This window comes from Archocentrus centrarchus, unplaced genomic scaffold, assembly GCF_007364275.1.
Source record: "Archocentrus centrarchus isolate MPI-CPG fArcCen1 unplaced genomic scaffold, fArcCen1 scaffold_26_ctg1, whole genome shotgun sequence".
NCBI lineage: Eukaryota > Metazoa > Chordata > Actinopteri > Cichliformes > Cichlidae > Archocentrus > Archocentrus centrarchus.
This window is the reverse complement of record NW_022060256.1, coordinates 2,004,445-2,026,461: the sequence shown is the minus strand read 5'-3', so window position 1 is coordinate 2,026,461 and position 22,017 is coordinate 2,004,445. Positions and strand designations below refer to the sequence as shown.

Sequence of the window (22,017 nt, the reverse complement as noted above, 5' to 3'; positions counted from 1 at the left end):
CATAGTAATTGTCTCACTAATATTTTACACTTTCTTTACATTAAGATGAAGCCCAACGCTCAGTTTCAACAATGAACATCCCCCCCCCCCCCCCAAACACAAATTGGTACCACTTTAGAAAGATGACAGAAACTTGTAATCTGTGGATACATGTTAAAGAATGTAACAATTTAATTGTGGTATATAAAATGTGGTGTATGGACTGATATCATCTAGCCAGTGCTGTAATCCTGGAAGTAAGACTGCAATGCAGTGCCTTTTGTTGAATGCTTTAAAATAAATAAATAAAAACAACAACAAACAAACAAAAAAAGACCCCAAAAATCAATATCCACATTTAGCACATCTACATACTTCTCTGGTGTGCATTACAGAACATTTTATTATAATACATGAAATCTGTTTATTTGTCCACCAGCTGAGCAGCCAAACTTGACACAGAGGTGCACTACTGTTCAAAAATCTTGACCCATCCCTCATTTCTTTGCATTTTGCTTCCAGTGAACCAGACTTTAAAAATTCCTGTGAAAGTGTTTTTGAGTATTGGTTCTCCAGATTTTCTAAAGGACACCAACTGCCTTTTGCCTCATGTTTAGTCCAGTTCTTGTACCTGACCACTTTCAGATGCATTTTTGGTTGTTGAGCCACCTTTAACACTGACCTATGAACATTCAAATATAAAAAGAAAGGGGACCTAACTTGATGAACCAGTGCTGTGACTACACATAACAGACAAATTAGCAAAGAGCCTAGTTTAAATGATATCTTTAGGCACTTTGCTACTTGCAGCCTGTTGCAGAAACATTTGTTCCCATGTTTTTAGTTGAATGTATGAAATATTCCAAAGAGCCATTAGCTGAAAACTTGACATATTTCTGCATGATGTGCAGTGTGTCCTTAAAAAAAACCCAAAAAAAAACAGGAAATTGAACAAGTGGACAAAAGAAGTGACAGGTATAATAAACTATGTACAGCAGATTAACAGATACAAACAAATAAAAAAACAAAAAACAAAAAAACAGACCTGGCATTTAGAGCTCCACTGTCAAATATTTTACTTGACAATCTGATATATTGGAACAAACTAATTTGGTCATAGGTCAACCATCACGGAGGTGATCCTTTATTTAAAAAAATAAATAAATATATAAAAAATACAAAAATCTGCACTGACTGTCATAGTGATTTGCACATTGAATACTCATACCAGGTTTCAAAAGAATAGGCCTAAAAATAAGGGAGTAGCGATTAAATGTAAACATCAAATGTACAGTATCTCTTAAAAAAAAAAAAATTTAAAAACAACAACAAACAAACAAAAAAACAAAATTAAAAAAAATAAAAATAAAATCGAAACTCTGTCTCCCCTTACCCAAGAGTATTTGTGGCAAGTTTCATATGTTCCCAAATATAAATTACAGAGGAGTAGCAAATTTAGTAAAAAGTTGAAGGGTGGACGCTGAACAACAGACAATGGGCAAATTATGGATGGACAACGGACAGAGGCCAAACAGCTCGGTATTAGATAATCTCTGCTGACTGTTGTTGACAGTGGTGCTAATAAAGGTCCAGCAAAGGCCTGACACAGAATGTGAGAGATACATCTGCCCCTTCAGTTGATCCATCCAACCAAAGCCTCATCAGAAAGAGTTTTAGCAGAAGGGTGGCTGTCAGGAAGCCATTCTCAAAGAGAGAAATGGGAGAAAAGGCTGAAATATGCCAGATTACACAAGCTGGAAAATCAGTGGCAAAAGTTCTTATGGAGTGAAGAAACCAGATTTGAAATTCTTGCTGCCAATCTGTAACCCTACCACCCACAGGAGGCAATGCAGGAGTTGGGTGCAATGTGTGTCAAGGGCAGAGGGCCTGGTGGATCGATCCCCGCATACCAGTCTGAAGTCTGTTCTAGTCTGAAGTTGCCCTCAGTGAGAGGCAGCTTGCTGGAGTGGGCATGCTTGTATCCCCTCAACTTGCTGCCTGTACGTTGGCGTTTTCACCAGTGGATGAGAGGATTGTTTCTCTGCGCCTTAGGGCTGGGGAACAGGCCCTGACTGTTGTCTGTGCTTATGTGTCAAATGACAGAGCACCCAGCTTTCTTGGAGTCGCTGGGTGGGGTACTTGAGGGTGCCCCATCCAGTGAAGCCGGTGACGTCAATACTCATGTGGGCAATGACAGTGAGACCTGGATGGGCGTGACTGGGAGCAACAGCCTGTCTGATTTGTATCTGAAAGGTGTTTTGTTACTGGACTTCCGTGCAAACCACAATCTGTCCATAACAAAGACCATGTTCGAACATAAGGCTTTTATAATCGTATCATCAGATCTGTGGCTGTATGTTCTGGACACTCAGGTGAAGAGAGCCGCTGAGCTGTCAACTGATCACCACCTGGTGGCGAGGGAGGATGACGGACAGACCTGGCGCACCTAAACATATAGTAAGGGTGTGCTGGGAACACCTGGCAGAGGTCCGAAAGGACCACGATCTGCAACTTTATTGTTGAGACTGCTGCACAGAGCTGCGGCTACAAGGTGTTTGTGTCAGGTCCCTTGGGGTAAAAAAAAAAAATTTGTCAGATAATGATTCACCATGCATTAGAAAAAAGCCCAGAGAAGTGGCGGTATGCTCTGGAGAGAAGAGGAATGAAAGTCAGTAGAAGCAAGACAGAATAGATGTGTGAATCAGAGTCGAAAGGTGTAGAGATGGTGAAGATAGAGTTTAAAAACTGGGGGTCACCCATCCAAAACTGTTTTTGTCTTAAATAGTACATTTCCATATATCTTTGGATGCTCCACCAAATCGTTGCACCATTTTATATTTTTCTAGCAAAATATAAAGAAATGACGGGTGGCTCAAGACTTTTGCACAGTATTGTACATCTTAGGTCCCCGAAGGTTCTTATTTTATATAAATTATGATGAAGCACCCACCTAGCAAATAACCCAATTTGAGCATTTATGGAGCTATAACACCTTATAAAAACATTGCATCATTTTTTTCACGACAATCATATCATTTATAATCAAAAAACTTTCAACTTATGTATGAATGAAATGGATGAATTGAAGACCATGCATAATTTGATCTATTTTTGTTTATATGTACCTACAACATCTTATGAAAATATTATTTTAATTTCATGACAACAGCATTTAGAGCCACAACACCTTATGCCATGTTGCTTAGCAACCACCTAGCAGGTGGCATTTACTCACGTGCAACACCTTATAAAATCACCTGAATTCCCTTTCACAACACAAAACAACACTATGGCGTGGGCATGTAGTCGGTTTAATAATGTGAACGCACAAATTAGACCAGTGACAAATTCCATAAAGATTTCTTATTTGAGAAATTTTATCTTTTTCAAGCCATGACACAGCAACGCTTTGAGAGGAATGAAACTTTGGTGTCACTATAGTGGTGTGATCATATTTCATTAAAATCTGGCTGTCAAATTTGTTAGTTGGTCTTTTCTGAACTTTAGCTGGCAAAGGCAAGATGTAACATTCATCATATAGTAATAACTGCAAACTGGTCAAAAAAATCATAACACTAACCGTATGGAATCTTCTTAGGCAGTAACAACAGCTAAGGTGCACTGGGATACGGGTAAGTGATCTGGCTCCCTTATATTGTAGATTTGAAATATGAATTGCATTTTGAAGGAATCGCACAGCTCAAGTCTTTAAAAGGTAAATTGACTGGAGCACTCAAAGCATTTTATACAGCATGTCTTATTTATTTTTCCATTTAAGTGCTTTCTATGTAAAATTCTCACACACAACCTTGCCCAAGGATACTTGGGCACACACCAGCTCTCATTGGTCAGATTAACCCACACAGTGAGACTTCGGAGAGGATACTCAGGACCACCAATTAAATTTCTCCAAATTTCACATTTCTCCTATAAATACCCCAAATTGCTATAATGCACTGAGGCCTATAAATGTTAATGACACACTTACCCATCCAGGGAAGGCTGACCATGTAGGAACTCGCTGACAGAGGTCTCGCAGGATTCGGATGATGATCACGCAGGACTGAAGACCATTGGCTCTAGCCTTTTGATGCAATAAAGTTAGGTTTATGGAGTGACCCAGGGTGACAAGAGATGGACCAAACAAGTGAATCAGTTCCATCATAGAGGTCCCAAATACTACTGTGCATAATGGAAGCTTGAGTATGGTTTCATTTGCATATAAGCCATAACAATTTGCAATCAGCTGCCATTCCCAGTAGTCTTGTACCTCACAGTTAGTAAGGGAGGTCACAGTTTGCAAGATGCACAAGAAATGAGGAATTTTCTTGCCATCTTCTAAACCCTGACCCCAGATTTGTCCAGGTATCTCACAAACAGGGACTTAAAAATACAAGAGTCCACCTGAGAGGAGAGTATAGGGACTGAAAGAGCCAAGAAAATCTGCTCTACTTTGCCTGTGCTTTTGCTCAAGTAGCAAAATCACAGGAAAATATTCAGATATTCCCTTTTCTCTCAATCCCCATTTTACAAAATATATAGAATAAAAACAATACAAACATTGAACATGAAAGCATTTCTGGATGGCACAACCTTGTGCTAGTTACTGTGCAGCCTTATGGAATCACATGTAACTATAATGCAGTACTTGAAAAATTGAATAGGGAATACAAGGATGCCAATTCTTTGCTAGCAGCTTTTTCAGAAGAAGTTCAGATGAACTTAGGTTTATCATCATTATACATATTGCACATTGACCAGATTCTTGTTGGCATAGGTGGCATCCTTGAATATATATACATTTGTTTTTTGCTTCAAATAGTTTGACTTTTGATTATAAAATAAAAAACCAAATGTGTAAAAACACAAACAGATGAATAAACTAAAATAATGCATCTCATAAGGCTACAAGAAGAAAGTAAAATGATGTTCCGAACCTGGAACCACTTAGCGTGGCGCAGAGCAGCCAGAGCGTCAAGGCATTTTTGCCTGTCCAAGACGTCCGCTGGGTCTTTCACCATACCCGAGGTTACATCTAAAAATGGATTTCAAGGGTCAAAATGGTGATGAGGAATGGGTGTTTGACCAGGTCAGCAAGGCTGATAAAGAACAAACACATTGCCACACATACCAGTGTTTCTGTCCATGACAACCTACACCCTGTTGCTTTTTTGGAATTTTAGAAATATTACTGACATTAAAAACAAAAATACAAACAAAAACAAAAGAAACAAACAAAAAAAACTCCTTACTACATAAATGAACACATTGTCAAAGTTATGTGCATAGACACAGATTGTGTCCATTATATTCTCTTCATTTTACTGACAACACTGAAAAACAATAGTGCAGCTAAATTGGGTTTGTGCTCACAAACGTTTGAAGCCAATACAATTTTATCAGGTGATTGTGTTTATTGTAAATTAGCATTGAAATTTTGAAGAATTAAGGGATCTCATAGCTAATTATTAACTATGGTAGAATCAGAAAGAATGGGCAAATGGCTAATATGTAACCTGATAAAAAAGTGGCACAGCAATAGTAGGTGTGGCAAAGTTTTTGGGATGTGAGAAAACCTTGGTCAAAAATCCTTCCGAAGCTGCTGGGCCCTACCAACCCTTTTTATGGGAGACAATGTACTAGTGCTGTGTGCTGAAAGAAATGAACTCTGTGCTGGAGTTGTATATTACAACAGATATCCTCCCCCCCCCCAAAAAAAAAAAAAGAGGAAGCATTGGTTGCTGAAGAAGAGAACTACCAGAAAACAAAAAAGGTTAGGATACCACTGCATGCAAAAACCTAACATCAGTAGGTTGGAATAAGACCCCAGCAATCATTGTATACCAAAGGCTGTACTCAGGTGCAACCAAAGATTCCTCTGCCATAGCCTCCTTTCCTGAACTTTTAATAATACTCCCCTAAGAATAATCTTCAAAACAATCATCACAGTTACTGATTCATGAGATAGTTGACCATCTTCAAATTATTTGTCCTCCTTTTTCCACAATGCATGAAATCAAAAGGGCAGTCTTTGCTTTTAGCTAAATATTACCTCCTATTGAGCCCAATTTTGAGTGCTATACGAGTAAAAAGAAGACATTAATCAACTCAGGGGAGCACTTTAGAACAGGGGACCTCAGCATGGTGAAGTGTTCACCAGTACACAAAAGGAAGATTTGTTTCCTGTGAGAAAACTACAACCAATTTTCGCTCTTAGGCCAAATCTTGATTACTAAAAGCGATGTAAAATTGTATAACTAGTCCAGATTAAACTTGAAGAAATGATGTGGCTCCTACGTCTATCTGATCATTCATCATTTATAAGAATAGCCTTTTTTGGTCTCTATAGCTCAATGAAAATTTGGAAAAAATGCATGTCTCCCAACAACAAAATGGAAACAATCCCCTGGGACACAGGAAACAAAATAGAATCTCACCTGGGAATAACTAGACTTAACACAATGCAAACACTGATCATGCTTTGTTTAAAGGATAACGATAGCATCTGAGAAGTAAGAGTTACAGAGCAAAAAGCACAAGAGCAATACTGCTGGCACATGCCCCTTTCATTTTTTCCCCTTACAAAAGCAGTGATCTGAACCATGTAATTACCAGTATTAGCTGAGAAAGTATTTAGGTTGGGTGTCACATGGGAACACACCTTAGACAAACAAAAGTAGATTATATAAATCTAATGGTTCATTTAAAAAATGCTGTAATAGTTGGTTGTTTAAATAAATGTAATAATGAAATTATTTTCTGAAACTCATACACTGCACAGCAAAGCCTAATGGTAAGAGACAACAACTCAAGTTAATGGGCTCTTTCAGTTCTGTTTCTGACATGCAGATGAATCAAAGAAAGAACATGCCAGGATGATACGATTTAAAGACCAACAAAATTATCTTGGAGTGCCAGCAGGACAATGCTCTTCAGAGTGTCAACCAACTTACTGAAACTGATTTTATTGAGAGAGAACAAAGACAAAAAAACAAAACAAAACAGAAAGGCTCTGATGGGTTTCCAACCTCCGTCCCGGCCATTTTCCTCTCTGATGACAGGTGAAGTCAGTGTGATTGTAACTTGCATCTTTGGCTCAGTACAGGATGTCAGAATGATGGCTGCTTCCTGGACAGACCCTTTAACTTCATATTTTTCTGATGTTACAATCTGGAGGATTTAAAAAAAAAAAAAGTAGATGCAAATAAACCAACATTATTTCAAAATCAATTCAAATCATTTTTAAAAGGAAATAACGTGAAGAGAATATCTAGTTATCTCAGTTGCCACTTTTGTATGTGTAATTGTTAATTCCTGTGATCGTTATGGGAAAACTAGCTTTATAATTGTGAGGTTACTCTGATTTCCACCACTAGTCAGTCTGTGCATGATAATCATGCTATCATCATAGAGTTTTATATAACATAGTGCAAGAAAATCTGAGTTTCTTCACTGCAAGTTAGTGAACTTCTGCTCAATTTACCCTCATATTTCATAAGGGAATCATGATGCAGTGACTGGCAAATATCTGGTGGGGCATTGTTTTAATAAAACTACTGATACTGGTGCAAGCACATAAATATTACCATATCAATACTTTGGCTCTCAGCTAAGATATGCTATATTGCCAAAAGTATTCACTGTCTGCCTTGAGCATATGAACTTGAGTGACATCCCAATCTTAATCCATAGGGTTTAATATGATGTCGGTCCACCCTTTGCAGCTATAACAGCTTCAACTCTTCTGGGAAAGCTTTCCACAAAGTTTAGGAGTGTGTTTATGGGAATTTTTGAGCATTCTACTGTTCTCCTGGTAACCGGTAAACCCAGACTCATCCATCGGATTGCCAGATGAAGAAACATGATTCGTCACTCCAGAGAACACATCTCCACTGCTCTGGGGTCCAGTGGCAGCGTGCTTTACACCACTGCATCCAGTGTTTGGCATTGTGCTTTGTGATGTGAGGCTTGGATGCAACTGCTCAGCTGTGGAAATCCATTCCACAAAGCTCTCTATGCACTGCTCTTGAGCTAATCTAAAGGCCACATGAAGTTTATAGGTCTGTAGTGATGGACAATGCTGGAAGTTGGTGATCTCTGCACATCACGTGCCTCAGCATATGCTGATCCCACTCTGATTTTATGTGGTCTACAGCTTCATGGCTGAGTTGCTGTTGTTCCCAATAGCATCCACTTTGTTATAATAGAAGAAGAAGAAGAAGAAGAAACAGCCTTTATTGTCCCACAGAGGTTGTAATACCACTAACAGCTGACTGTGGAATATTTAGTAGTGAGGAAATTTCACAACTGTACTTATTGCACAGAAGGCATCCTATCTCAGTACCACACTGGAATTCACTGAGCTCCTGAGAATGACCCATTCTTTCACTAATGTAGAAGCAGTCTGCATGCCTAGGTGCTTGACTTTATACACCTGCGGCCATAGAAGTGGCCTGAATTCAATGATTTTGATGGGTGAGTGAATACTTTTGGCAATCAGCGTTGATTACTCTATGAAACATACTCAAAACTAAACATTTAGGCAATCTGATGAAAGAAGCTGATTTTTATAGAGACACCCTGTTCATCACTATAATTACTTCAGACATTCTGTTTGTGTGCCCTGAGTTAAAAACTGAAGAGAGATGTTCCTGAGTGCAGGTGTCTATAAAGTTGCCACTAAAGAAAATACTTGTGGCGTGACACTGGTGAAGATATTACTGTTAGTTGTTTGGGGAGGTGCTCCACAATGCAGGTGAGGAGGCTCTTTGTGGGCTTCTCAGAGCAGAGCAGGACTAGGTTGACATTTTTGTCCCCACGAAGCAGCAAGCCTTTGGCCAGGACTCCAACCCTCATCACACCCTTCAGGGCTCTAGACAGTTACACAAAGAAGATTGTCAAACTTGCAAACTGCAAACCCTCCGAAGAACTGGTTTTCCATAAGGTAGAGAGCCATGTCACTACATCACTGTGTAGATTTGCCAGCAGTGCTAGCACCACAATAGCAGATTACACTGTGCTTTTTATTAGGCTTATGCCAAATTATCCCATTTTTCCTTTTAAAATGACAGTCAAAGATTGTGTTATTTTGATCACGAGAACACCAACTTCAGATCTTGAGGTAAGAAGTTCTCAGTAAAATGTTAACATTCTCAAACCCCCCCAGCTCTTTGGTTTTCAAAACTTAGAAACAATTTGAGGTTAGGCACTGGCTCCTAACTGACGTTCAAACTGCCTTGGTGGAAAATGGGGTACATTAAAGAGATAAACATGCAGGTGAAAAAGATAAAGACAGTTCTACTTGCATTTCTTGACAAGACCGACCAAGGATTCTCATCCACCCACAGACCTGTCTTTTGAGGGTTCTTTCTTCTCTTTGTCCTCTTCTTTGGTCTTTTCCTGGTCTGTAATTATGTCGGATACCAGTTTGAGTGCACGTTCTGTAATTGACACAATTTTCTGGATGGACTGAAGCTCATCTTCTGACGGGTAGATGGCCGCATGCTTGGTCATGACATAGCGGTCATCTGAAGAGTCAGGCCGGCGTGGAGGCTGAAAGACATAACGGTTTGAAACAGATTTGGGTTTTATTAGTTAACATGCCAGAGCTGAGATGAACATCAAAACTAAAGTTTAAACAGCTGTAACAAACATACACATTCCATTTTTTATATATGTTTTTTTTTGTTTTAATCATGGTTATCTATAAGATTTTGTTTGTAAAGGTTTCAGGAAGAGTATTTTCAGTTTTTCAAGCAGTTAAATCATTTGTTTTGAAATAATGGCTTTTGAATAAATGTCAATGGATGTCGGGACCATCTTTATGTACTTTGCCTCAGTCCTGTTACCTACAGGGATTAGGTATCAGAAAGGATAGTACAAAAGTACAAGATTTTGCACCATCCACTAGGGCTGCTTATTTAGGGCTGCAGGGGACTGTTTTGCCTCGACCCCTCTGAGGCCACAGCCAGGACATCCTGGCAATTTCTGCAGTCCCAGCTGGAGGCAAGCTAATCTGCAGTTACCCTGTGTGGTATGGTGGCAGCAATTCAGGCAAGTCATGATGGTTGCTCAGCACTCAACTGGGATGTATCATCTCTGATCTCCTAGTTTCTTAAAGGTGCCCAGAGGCTTACAGTTCACATGTCTGAAGCCTTGGTTCTCCCCCATAGTCCTTGGCGCTGAGTGTCTTACAGAGTTACCCCCATACATATGGAATATGCAACAGAGTAGAGAGATAAGGAGCATATGGTTATGGTTATGTTGTAACCTTGGTTGAGTGAGACTCTCTCTTGCTTTAAGGCCACTAAGCGACACATTCCAATTTAACTATCAGTGACTTCACACCAGCCCAGTTTTATGGATAAGCTGTGGGGTGTCTTAAAGTATCTACATGTATTGTAGAATAAGGTATCACACATTCTGTTGACCTATTGAGTGTTCTTTTGTTTTTATTTTGTATAATTGGTTAATGACCATAATTAGTTAAATCGTTCAGTTCAGCTGTTTGTTTTATATGAACATTTTCCTGTTGCCCACTACATGGACATGCTGAAAAAAAATATAATTAAATAAAATTTCAAAAAAGTGAGATGTGTCTTTGACCCCAAAGATGCAGGAAATTAGAAACTTATTTTTCTCGGGTCCCAGGAGGACATTTTTTTTTTTTTTTTTTTTTTTTTTTTTTTTACACACAGTTTTTTTGTTGACTGGAAATGACACAGGCATCTCTCAGAAGATAATAGCACGAAGTACAAGAGGCATCACTGTGGGAGAAAAATATTTCTCAGGTTTTATTTACATTTGAAGTAAAAGTGGTATGTCCAAAATTATTCATAACCTTCTCAATAATCAATAGAAAAGTCTTTATTGGCTATTTCCCTCCACAGATTCTTAATGTATTCAAATCAGGACTCTGGCTGGGCCACTGCAAAACTACCACTAACCATTTCTTCACCACTTTTGCTGTGTGTTTTGGGTTGTTGTCATGTTGAAATGTCCACTGGTGCCCAAGGCCAAGTTTCTCTGCAGACTGCCTGAGGTTGTTGTTGAGAATCTTGATGTATTGCCCTTTTTTCATGGTGCCTTTTACTGTGATTAGGTTCCCTGGTCCACTGGCTGAAAAACACCCCTAAATCATTAGGTTCCCACCACCAGTGCAGATGGCATTTTTAGGATGGAGGGCTTCTCCTTTTTTACTCCAAAGGAAGGATACTTCATTGTGGCCAAAAAATTCAATTTTTGTTTCATCTGACCATAAAAACAGAAGACCAGAAGTCTTTTTCTTTGTCCACATGAGCATTTGAACAGGCCAAACAGGCTTTTGTGTGCCTTTTCTGGAGAAGTGGTGTCCTCCTTGGTCTGCGTCTGTGGAACCCCAGCAGTGTGCCGTGTCCTTTGGACTGTCTGCCTTGGTGGTGATCCTTGGCGGTGATTCTTTTTCACTTCTCTCACTATTCTCCTGGCCAGCACAGGTGTCACTTTTGACTCCGGATAAGTCCTCTGAGATTTTCCACAGTGTGGACTATCTTGAATTTTTAAATAATGTTTTGCAGTGTAGCCACTGGAACTTGAAAACATTTAGATATGGACTTATAGCCCTTTCTTGAATTGTAAGAAGCCACAGTGCACAGCCACAGGTCCTTAGTGAGCTCCTTTGTCTTAGCCATGACTGTCCACAAAGCAACTGCAGAGAGAGCTGATTAAAACTGCTGCTCCCAATGAATCGCGGTAATTAGGATGCTTTAAAACAGCTTGGACTATTTGAAATGGTACAGGACTTTGGTTTTTCCCATTGACTGTGACAGTTTGCAAAGGGTATGAATAATTTTGGACATGCCACTTTTTCTTCAAATGCCCATGTCATTTCCGGTCAACAAAACAAAAAAATTGCTGGCTGAATAACAAAAACTGTCAGTCAAACTTTGCCAGGGGTATGAATAATTTTAAGCTTCACTGTGTGTGTGTGTGTGTGTGTGTGTGTGTGTGTGTGTGTGTGTGTGTGTGTGTGTGTGTGTGTATACACACTTTTACAACTCTACTGTATGTTCTGTCACCCATGTATGGTTCCCAGCAGGATACTGACCCACACATTTTATTTAAAAAAAAATTCATTAATTTTGTTTACCGTATTTTCCGGAGTATAAGTCGCACTTTTTTTCATAGTTTGGCTGGGGGTGCGACCTATACTCCGGAGCGACGTATATGTGACATTTATAACACATGAACCAAAATACTCCAGCCACTTGACATCTCCGTGAACTGCAGCTTTAAGGCAGTCTTGCGTAACCTGTGGGCGCAGTGGATGATGGATGGAGAGCACAGCTTAACGGCAACTGGGAGAATGCGCCACACAACTTTCCTGGAAGTCATTGGATGGATCAAGAAAACATGGGCTTCAGGGACAAACCATCCTGTTGGGATTCAGAAAGGCTGGAATAATTGGAACTGCAGCTGACGACGAGTCTGACTAACGCGACACAGAAGAGGAAGCGGCGCTTCGTCTACGGAGTGTACGGAATTGTTTAGAAGTGACACCGAGGATGAAGAATTCAATGGATTGATGGTTTGGTTAACTTGTTAGTATGTTCTTTATGCTATGGTTATCTGAATAACTTAATGTTACGTTAACATACCGAACACGTGTTCGTTGTGCGTCATGTAGCTGAATGTGCTACGTTAGCATAACGTAGGCGTAACCGTGTTCGTCCTGTTCTTTAATCCATTATTATTTTAAATTGCCGTTCAAGATGGAATTTCTGCTCTGGGTCTCGGATTCTATCAACCCCCCCCCCCCCCAAAAAGTGCGACTTATAGTCCAGTGCGACCTATATATGTTTTTTTCTTCTTTATTATGCATTTTTTGGCTGGTGCGACCTATACTCCGGAGCGACGTATAGTCCGAAAAATACGGTAATAAAATTAAACAGAAAATAAAACACAACACATATCCTACCACAGGCCCCTGAGGCTGCAAGCCAGGCATGCCAGGGCGGACTCCGAGTAGACCAGGAGGGCCAGGAGGACCTTGTGGATATCCTCCATCCGTCATACGACGCCGCTCATCCCAGTGGTGCTGTTCCTCCTCCATACGTCTCCAGTACATGTCTTCTTCATAACGCCTGAAAATATAAACCACAGTTCATCTCCCTGCAAGTTTAAAAATATTTCATCCATCTAGTTTGAAGATGGAAGGTAAGCAAGCCTCTCAAAGCTTTTGCACAACGGATTTGCAGACTGGAAGTAAGGGGTGGGGCCAGAAGCGGCCTGCAGGCTGAGTTTGGGCACCCCTGCTGTACAGTGTGGCGGCGTGTACATTTTGCATACATGCAGTGCAGTACATATTCACATTAAAATTCAAATCAGTTTATTGCGCCCTATAAATTCTAATATATATAGGTATATCTGTCAATTACAGGGTGTACCCTGCATCTCACCCTATGACAGCTGGGATAGGCTCCAGCCCTACTGGAAAGGATAAGTGGAAGAGAATGGATGGATGGATTTTTATTAGTGCAACAATACAATGTTTTAATAGATAGGAAAGTGTATATTTGATACCAAGATTTACAGAATTTTTCAACACCAGGATGTGTTTTTACAGAACCCCGCAAGGGACATGGGAGGAAAAGAAAATGAGGGAACAAGAGAGAGCTGTACTTTTGCATGATCTCTCTCTCACACACACACACACACACACACACACACACACACACACACACACACACTCAGCTTGAGCTTTTATTTTATGAATATATATGATATAGGTAGGTGTTTATGAGTTGAGTGGCTGAAAGGAGAAGGGGGCGGGGCAGCGCTGTGTGTGTTTGTCTCGCTCTCACGCCATCACTGCTTCACTCAATCGCCGCAATCAGTCAGATTCATTCCTGCATGTTGATACAGTTTTGGTTACAGGAACCGCTGAATTATAAATTAAAGGTTACTTTTCCTGCGATCTCTCGCCGATCCTTTTAATGCCTTGATGGACGCTGAAAAAGAGTACGCTTTGTACGCTGTGGAAAATGTCGGTATTTGCGAATCGGCCCTTACATGAGTGTGTTCCTTTTGTTTCCCTTCAGCCTTAAAGGGAACAGAAGTAACACACATGTGGGTGACTCCCACCACTCACTGTGTTACAGTGGGTGGTGGGAGTCAAAGGGTAGGTAGTAGTCTGTGTGTGGGCTTCGGGTAAACTTCAATGTTGAGGATTCCATCTTTCCCAGTAAGCTATTATCCCTGGCGCCCTCCCTTTTGTGTTCATCAACTGAGTTAAACAGACACTGAGTGCCAAGACAACTCTGATAGTTGTTGAACAACTACGAAAGGCCAGAGTAATTTAGACTGTTAATCTGGTTAAACAAATTGTCTAAGATTCAAACTCTGAGATTCAACTTCTAATCCATTATTTGTCTTTAAAACATTTTATACAATTCATATTTATGTGATATTATTGTAGCACATATTCTGATAGCATAGGCAGTGCTGGGGAAAAAGTACATGACTTGATTGTATTTTATGGAAGTAAGACTTAACAAGCAATTTTACACAATGAGACAAGGCAATTTAAAATTAGTCTTACAAGCCAGAGGTGGGATCTTCCCAACAAAGGGTAACCTCATATGATAAAGCAGTTTATGGATATGTAATTCCACCATCTTTACTAACTGATAAAAGATCATAGCCATACCGCATCTCCATTCTCCAACGCTCCTCCTCCTCTCTTCTTCTCCAGTACTCCTCTTTCTGCATCTGCTTTCTCATCTTCTCTTCCTGAATTTTTCTAGCTCGGATGCTGGGTTTGACTTCAACTTGAAGATCTGGGTTTACCTTTTTCTAGAAAAAACAAAAAAGTGAAATTAAGCTTTACATCAATCATGTTTAAGGAGTTCTCACTGTGGTATTGTATCTGTAGTGGAAAATCTGTGTTTCAAATCAAATAACCTCTTTAGACGTGTAATTGCACAACTAAAATGTAAGCCATGTCCAAGGTCATGACGCAGGTCATTATCACTCTGGTGCCTACGTGATGGTGGGAAGAAAACTCCCCATAGCTGGAATAAAGATTGTATCCACACGAGTATAAATGAGTTATTTTTCCTTTTCAACATTTCATACATTATCTAAATCACCAAATTTATACATGCATCTTCATGTGACAATGCAACACAAAGTCCACACTTCATTCAATGGTTTTAGTAGTGGTTTTAGTAAGATACAGCTTAACAAGCTGCCCATATAAAATGTATTCCCCCAGCCGAGAACCTATATTACTCTTAAAACCTGTTGTAAATAAAAGTATCTATGAAAACATGGCTATTCAAAATTTGTTTTAACTGAAACTAGGAACATAACCTGCTCCTGACAATTTTAGTATGTATTGACTCAGCTGCAGATTCGGTATTGTTCAAGGGTTTGAGAGTAAAGATTAATTATAAACACAAAACAATGTAGGTGTCCTGTATTTGGATCATATTTTAACACTGACAAAACAATCAAAATGAAAAATTGTTTACTGCCAACAAATATACCGGAAACAAATATATCGGAAACCTGACAGATCCATAAATACTCTGAGCAAAGCATAAATAAATGCTATTTGATCTTTTACTTTCTTCTTTTTTCAAATGTTTCCTGGAAAAATAGTGTTGTGTACACCTATATTATTGCATGTATAATTTACATATGTATATGTTTTATAATTGTAAGACGTGGGAAAATTGTGGATTTGGTCCTTTGATGGATTTGGTTTGTACAAAGAAGCAAAAAAACTAGCGAAACAAACGTGTTTGCGCCTTAAAAACAGAGTAAACACAGTGGGACCCAGGAGGGAAAAAAGTGCCAGCATTTTATGTTTCTTGACAACTTTTGACATTGCCCATTAAACAGGCATAAAATTTAATTTGATATGAGTGTTTCTTAGGTTTAGACTAGTCAGTCTAATTTTTTTTCCTTGTTTAGTTGACTATGAAATTAGTGGCCAGGAGCATCCCTAGTCAAAGACAATCTACACAAAGGCATTAGAAACCATTAATTGTATTCTTCAATAATGAATCGCACTCTAAACACTGTGTGGCACCGTGCATTGTGCATTATGAACACTACATGTTATACTCCAAACAGACCATGAAAAAAAAGAAATAAAATAAATTAATGTTAAATATATGAACATGTTACTGCAAAATTTTTTTTACCTACTATTAAAATATGATAAAACAACAATCGAAAAATGAATAAATTACAACTTAAAACTGTGACCCATTGTGCCGCACATTTTGAACGATGCTTGCTCGTGACATGGATCACAATAAAAGTTAAAATCTAAAATGATAATAAAACAATACAATACAAAGATCCATCCATTCATTTTCTTCAACTTTCCAGGGCCAGGTTGCGGGGGGCGCAGCCTGAGCAGTGAAGCCCAGACCTTCCTCTCCCCAGCCACCCCCTCTAGCTCACACATGATTCAGATTTCTGTGCTGGGTCTTTGTAGAGCTACGGTGTAGCCTACTTAAGTGGCCGATGTTGTTGCCGGCATTTATGTTTGTGCAAAGTGTATTGCTTGTGTTAATTACCTGTCGGTTCTGTCCCGGTGTTTTACATGCGGTGCCAGCCAACAGAAACATGAAATGCTGGCACTTTTTCCCCCTCCTGGGTCCTACCCTTTGTTGTGGTCAGTTTTTTTCTAAGGTTTTAAGGCTTCTTTGTACAATCTTGCACAGAAATGCACAGAAGGAAATGACGGTGTTTCTCGGGAGGTGCGCTTCAGGTTGTAAAACTTCAAAAATAACTAACAATATTAGACCTAATAAAAATATCAAGCCAAGATTCATAGAGTTATGGCATATTTCTATAATGAAGCTCTACCTGGTGGCAGATGGCTGCGTAACATTTAGGAAAACCATTTACCGGCACTGGGCATCAATTGAAATCTTAACAAGGCTAACCAACTATTACATCTGGGACAGACTAGTGACAATAAAGATGATCAGTCGTCTAGTCATTCACATCCCTAGTCAGTAGGTGGTGATTTCATAGCTGCTGATCTCTAATCTGGTGTACAGCATAAGATACCATGTCACTATGGTATCTTTGGTGAACCCTGAAGTTACCTGGATAAGCCAAAATTCTGCTTTATAGAAGAGTGCTCAGGTCAGTTCACCTGTGCACTGCTCAAACCCCAGAGAGAAGGCCGGTCAACTTCCCCATGTTCAAAGATAACTTTGCTCAAATGTTTATTATAGGAATAGATATCTTATCAAAAGAGCATTACCTTCTCCAACATTTAGGACAACATTTGCTCCAAGGACAGTGATAACTGCTTTAATTTTAATTTGGGGAAGTGGTAGAAGACAAACCTTGTACTGCAGGCGATGCCGCCGACCTTTTAGATGCATTTCCTTCGCATTTGGATCATTGAAACTACATTCACACAGCTTGCAATGGAAGCGGATAACTTTGCCTTCATCGTTTCGGACCTAGAAAAGAAATTCACATATTACACCCAAGTTTAAATGCATTTATTCTCTAAAAGTGTGCACCAATTTATCAAAACTTACTTCTTCAACATAGTCGTGGCCAACAGGCTGGACATCACTCTGCAGTGCAGCCAGGGCCGATGTGGAAAGAGAATCTTGAATGTCACTCTTGGGTTCCTGGGACCCTGAAGAGGGCATCACAGGCTTGGAGGCTTCTACTTTGGCCTCTGCTCTGGAATCTTCCATCTTAATTGCAGTCTGTAATTTGTTCCCACCTGCATTTCACAAATTACACTGTTATTTAATCATCGTACAGTCTGAAAACTTGATTTCACTCGTAATTTAACAACTCACAACTCCTGTTATTTAAGGGGATTTAAACAGTGTTGGAGTTATTATTAAAACAAGAAACCTGTTGGCCTATAGAGCTCTGCTGTCAAATGTTTGACTTGTACAATATGTTGTATATTGGAACAGAACCTAATTTAGCTGTAGGTCAACCGTCATTGAGCTGATACTCCAAATTAAAAAAAAAAAGAAATTGTAAATGTCTCCCCTATTTTGTAGAGCCTTACCCAAACAGTATTTGTGTCATGTTTCAGAAGATTTCAAACATACAATGGGCTGAAAAGTTCATAGGCTTACTGAGACGGAGTGATCATACAGTAATTAAATTTTGCATGCCATAAAGTCAACCTTTACAGATGCTAATGGCATGTTTTCTTTCCAGATAAACCCACACTGAATACAGAATTGAGGACTTGGAAAAGTAGTACTAGAGACATTTTGGGAAAATGGATAAAATTTGGCACTATGGTGTTACCAAATATCTGCAGAAAAAATGGTTAACCTCCAAAAACATTCATGCTGGCATGGTTGCTACATTAGGGATGATGCACCAGCTTTATCAACTGTGCAAAAGTGGGCAGCTGAATTCAAGAGTGGTAGGGAGAGCCTTGAAGATGACCCAAGGTCAGGACATCCTACTACAGCCACCACCCAAGAAAACATTGACAGTGTTCACCACATGGTGATGGATCATAGACTGTTAATCAGACTGCTATGATGTAGGCATTTCCCATGAACGAGTTGAGAACATTCTGCGTAACAAACTTGGCACGTCTAAGGTTTCCGCTCGGTGGGTGCCACGACTTTTGATGCCTGAACAAAAGTGCACCAGGCTGGTCACGTTGCAGGTGAACTTGGTACTTTTTGAAGCAAATTCAGCCGGTTTTCTTGAACATTTCCTCACCCAAGATGAATGTTGGGTTCACTTTGAGACAGAGACCAAACGGCAGTCCATGCAGTGGAAACAGCCATCTTGTCCCACACCAAAGAAGGCCAAGGTGGTGTCATCGGCAGGGAAGGTGATGGTCTCAGTCTTCTGGGATGCAAAGGACATCATGTTCATTGACTACCTTCAAAAAGGCCATACTATCAGTGGAGAATACTATTCCATTTTGCTTCGTCAGCTGTAAAAGACAAGTCAAAAACGGCCGGTCAAATTGAAGAAGGGGGTCCTGTTTCACCAGGACAATGCTCCTGGCACACAAGTCTGTGGTTGCAATGGCTGCTGCGTGCAACTGTGGCTTTGAGCTGGTTGAGAACCCTCCATATTCTCCTGATTTGGCACATGTGACTATTTTCTGTTCCCTAACATGAAAAAAGAAAAGAAAAAAAAACACTTGGCTGGGAAGCAGTAGCTGACCCATGATGAGGTCATCTGTGCTGTTGAGGACTTTTGAGGGTCAGGATGACAGCTTCTATACCACGAGAATCCATGTGCTGCAACATCGATGGAAGAAGTGTGTGGACCGTATGGTGGCAACATTAATTGTCTCTTACTTAAGACAGAAGCATATTGGATATATACCCTCAACACCTTATCTCCCGTCGGTCTTAATGAAGAATTTGATTTGAGACCCTTTCTGTAATTTTCTCTTTTTAATATTTGGTCATTATCCCTTGCCACTCCTATTTCATTGTCTATGTGTTTCATTCCATTTTTCTTGGAAAAATTATATATATCTGTCCTTGTCATTGGCCTCTAATAAGATTTCTTTATTTATCTCAACTTTCCAAGGCCTTTTCGGTTTGTAATACACGTTAGGATTTTATACAAATAGTCTTTTTAATGTTTTCAGATTTACTAATTTATTTTGACTATTCTTGATTGTTTTTGTGTGTGATTCCCTCCCTTTTTTTCCTTATTTGGGCATTGACTAACCACATGACCACCTTAAGAGTGGGCGGATATATAAACATGTGCATTGCATTACTTCATTAAGTCTGAAGAAGGGCATGTTGGCCCGAAAGGTCACGTTTTAAAGGTCTGTGTGCTCTGGTGTGTGGACTGATTCTCTGTTTTCCTGCACCCTTTTATTTTTGGATGTGCGTGTTCTACTGAGACCCACTATAAACAGACTGGCTCTTTACCTAGAAATTTGGGTTTCCTCACCATCTAGCTACTGCCAGCTGTTCACTGACCCAGGGCAGTTGCTAGATATGGGAAATCCCCACTTTCTCCATTTCAGTCAATGGTCAAATAGGTATACCCAATCACACAACACAATATGATCATATGATTAAGCTAAGCCAACAATATCCTCCTGCTTTATTTTGTGGCAGAGGATACTAACAATTATTTACTTACTAGACATAAGCTCAGATATATACAACATAATTCTACCTCACAACAAGGTAGAATTATGTTGTATATAATTATACAAGGTAGAATTATATACAACATAATTCTACCTTGTTGTGAGGTGTTTGATGTGCTTCTGCATGTTTCTCAGATAACTTCCATCCTCTGCTGGAATAATGCACCAGCTGCATCATGCTTTCACACATGCGTACTATGGTTGACTCATCAGGAGCCGCAACCATAGTGCGCATGTGTGAGTGGCCCCGTTTCCAAAAAGCATCATTTTCATCCATTTACATGAAGACGGAGGCCAGAGCGTTTCAGAAACACTCCACTCTAGAGCCCGTTTCCAAAAAGTATCACTCCGTTCTTGTGTAAACAGGAGGCTGAAATGCATCAAGACTTATGCGGTTTCATTTTGAAACAGTGTCATGTAAACAGGGTCTCAGTGTGGTTATCACATTGTCCTTAGTTAGCAGAGAGAGCATCACCTTTTTTCAAGCCATTCCCAACTGAATATTCAGTGCAAATATGATCAATATCAAAATAATGCAATTTTTTCTCCTCAGAGACTCTCCTTCATTCTTGTTTGGTGGAGCACGCTGCAATCCTGGTGGAATCAGGTGCCGTGTTACAAATCATGCCACCAGTCAACACCGCAGTACCATAACAAAGTGTCTGTATTTATGTACAAGAACAAAGACAGATCCACACCTCCTTCTAGCAAGTAGGCATAGGAAAAAAAGCAAAAGAAAAGCATGAACGGTTCTTATATAGTGCTTGTCTACTCTACGTGAGCACTCAAAGCACTTTATATAGCATGTCTCATTCACCCATTCACACGCACATTGATACAAGCACTTTCAACATCTAAGTTTTTTCTATCTAACATTCAAACACACAATCACACTCCGATGAACGCATTAGGAGCAACGTGGGGCATCCTTGGGCAAGACACTAAGTCACCAAGTCTTGCCCAAGGATACTTTGGCATGCAAACTGGAGCAGCCAGGGATCGAACCACTAACCTTCTGATTAGTAGATGATGTGCCCTACCTCCTGAGCCACAGCCACCGCCAAGATGGCCCATTCATTTCCTAAATGGTTAATACAAGGTTTTATTTTAACCCCTTGAATAAAAGGGGTTACAATCTTGACTGTTCAATTTCAGATCTACTGCTGTGGTGTTTAGAACAAAAAAGTATGAAAACTGTCACTGCTCCCAACATTTTCACACCCAACTATACATCAGTTTTTATTCGAAAGAAGCAAACTATATGGCTGGTTTTCCCAATAAACAGCTTTTCGAAAATAAAAGGATTGTTTTCCTCTGCAAACCTGTTCCAACTTTCCATGAAAATTAGCAAATGAGAGAAGAGTCCTGCTCTCTAAACGTGTTTACTAACCTACAAAGTTGATCTTGGGGGTGTTGACTTTCTTCCCAACTGTGGCAGCATTGGCAGCAGAGAGGCTGTTGGCTTGGGGGTTCTTGACACCTGCCATGCCACTGCTAACCAGGTTGATAGGCCTTAGGTAGGAGGAGCTGGCAGCAGGAGAGGAAGAGGTAGCCACACATGGCGAGCTGGTGGTACTGGAACTGCTGAAAGTAGCTGAGGTGGTTTTGCTGGTAGCAGCTGTAGTGGCGGAAGACGTCTGAGTGACCATACTGGGTTCAGTAGATGGAATGGGCTTACCAAGTTTAGTGTGGAGCTTTACAACCTGGAAAAGATAAATTAATGGAGAGACATTTTCTGTTTATTCTATATACAGCAGACAACTGCCCCACTTGAAGCAATCCTGGTGTAGAGCCAGTTTTGCCCGAGTACTCAAAATCATCGTGGACAGAACCTTCTGCAAATCATTGACATCACTTGTTCCAACTTTGAGACCAGTGATTTAATCATATCATTTTAACAC

At 39.9% G+C, this 22,017-nt stretch overlaps 1 protein-coding gene across 2 annotated transcripts in view; it reads right to left on the bottom strand.

The window, feature by feature from the left end:
* Positions 1 to 22,017, bottom strand: part of zfr (zinc finger RNA binding protein) — a 44,679-nt gene that overhangs the window by 8,656 nt on the left and 14,006 nt on the right. The window contains exons 8-17 of one of the 2 annotated variants that reach the window (XM_030723461.1): positions 21,507 to 21,819; positions 17,535 to 17,728; positions 17,334 to 17,453; positions 14,666 to 14,811; positions 12,935 to 13,100; positions 9,329 to 9,531; positions 8,701 to 8,851; positions 7,008 to 7,149; positions 4,917 to 5,014; positions 3,968 to 4,063 (exon numbers count right to left, since the gene is read on the bottom strand). In XM_030723461.1, coding sequence (XP_030579321.1) covers positions 3,968 to 4,063; positions 4,917 to 5,014; positions 7,008 to 7,149; positions 8,701 to 8,851; positions 9,329 to 9,531; positions 12,935 to 13,100; positions 14,666 to 14,811; positions 17,334 to 17,453; positions 17,535 to 17,728; positions 21,507 to 21,819 — 1,629 coding nt within the window. The remainder of the gene's footprint in view (positions 1 to 3,967; positions 4,064 to 4,916; positions 5,015 to 7,007; positions 7,150 to 8,700; positions 8,852 to 9,328; positions 9,532 to 12,934; positions 13,101 to 14,665; positions 14,812 to 17,333; positions 17,454 to 17,534; positions 17,729 to 21,506; positions 21,820 to 22,017) is intronic. The other variant, XR_004019408.1, reaches the window with a different exon arrangement.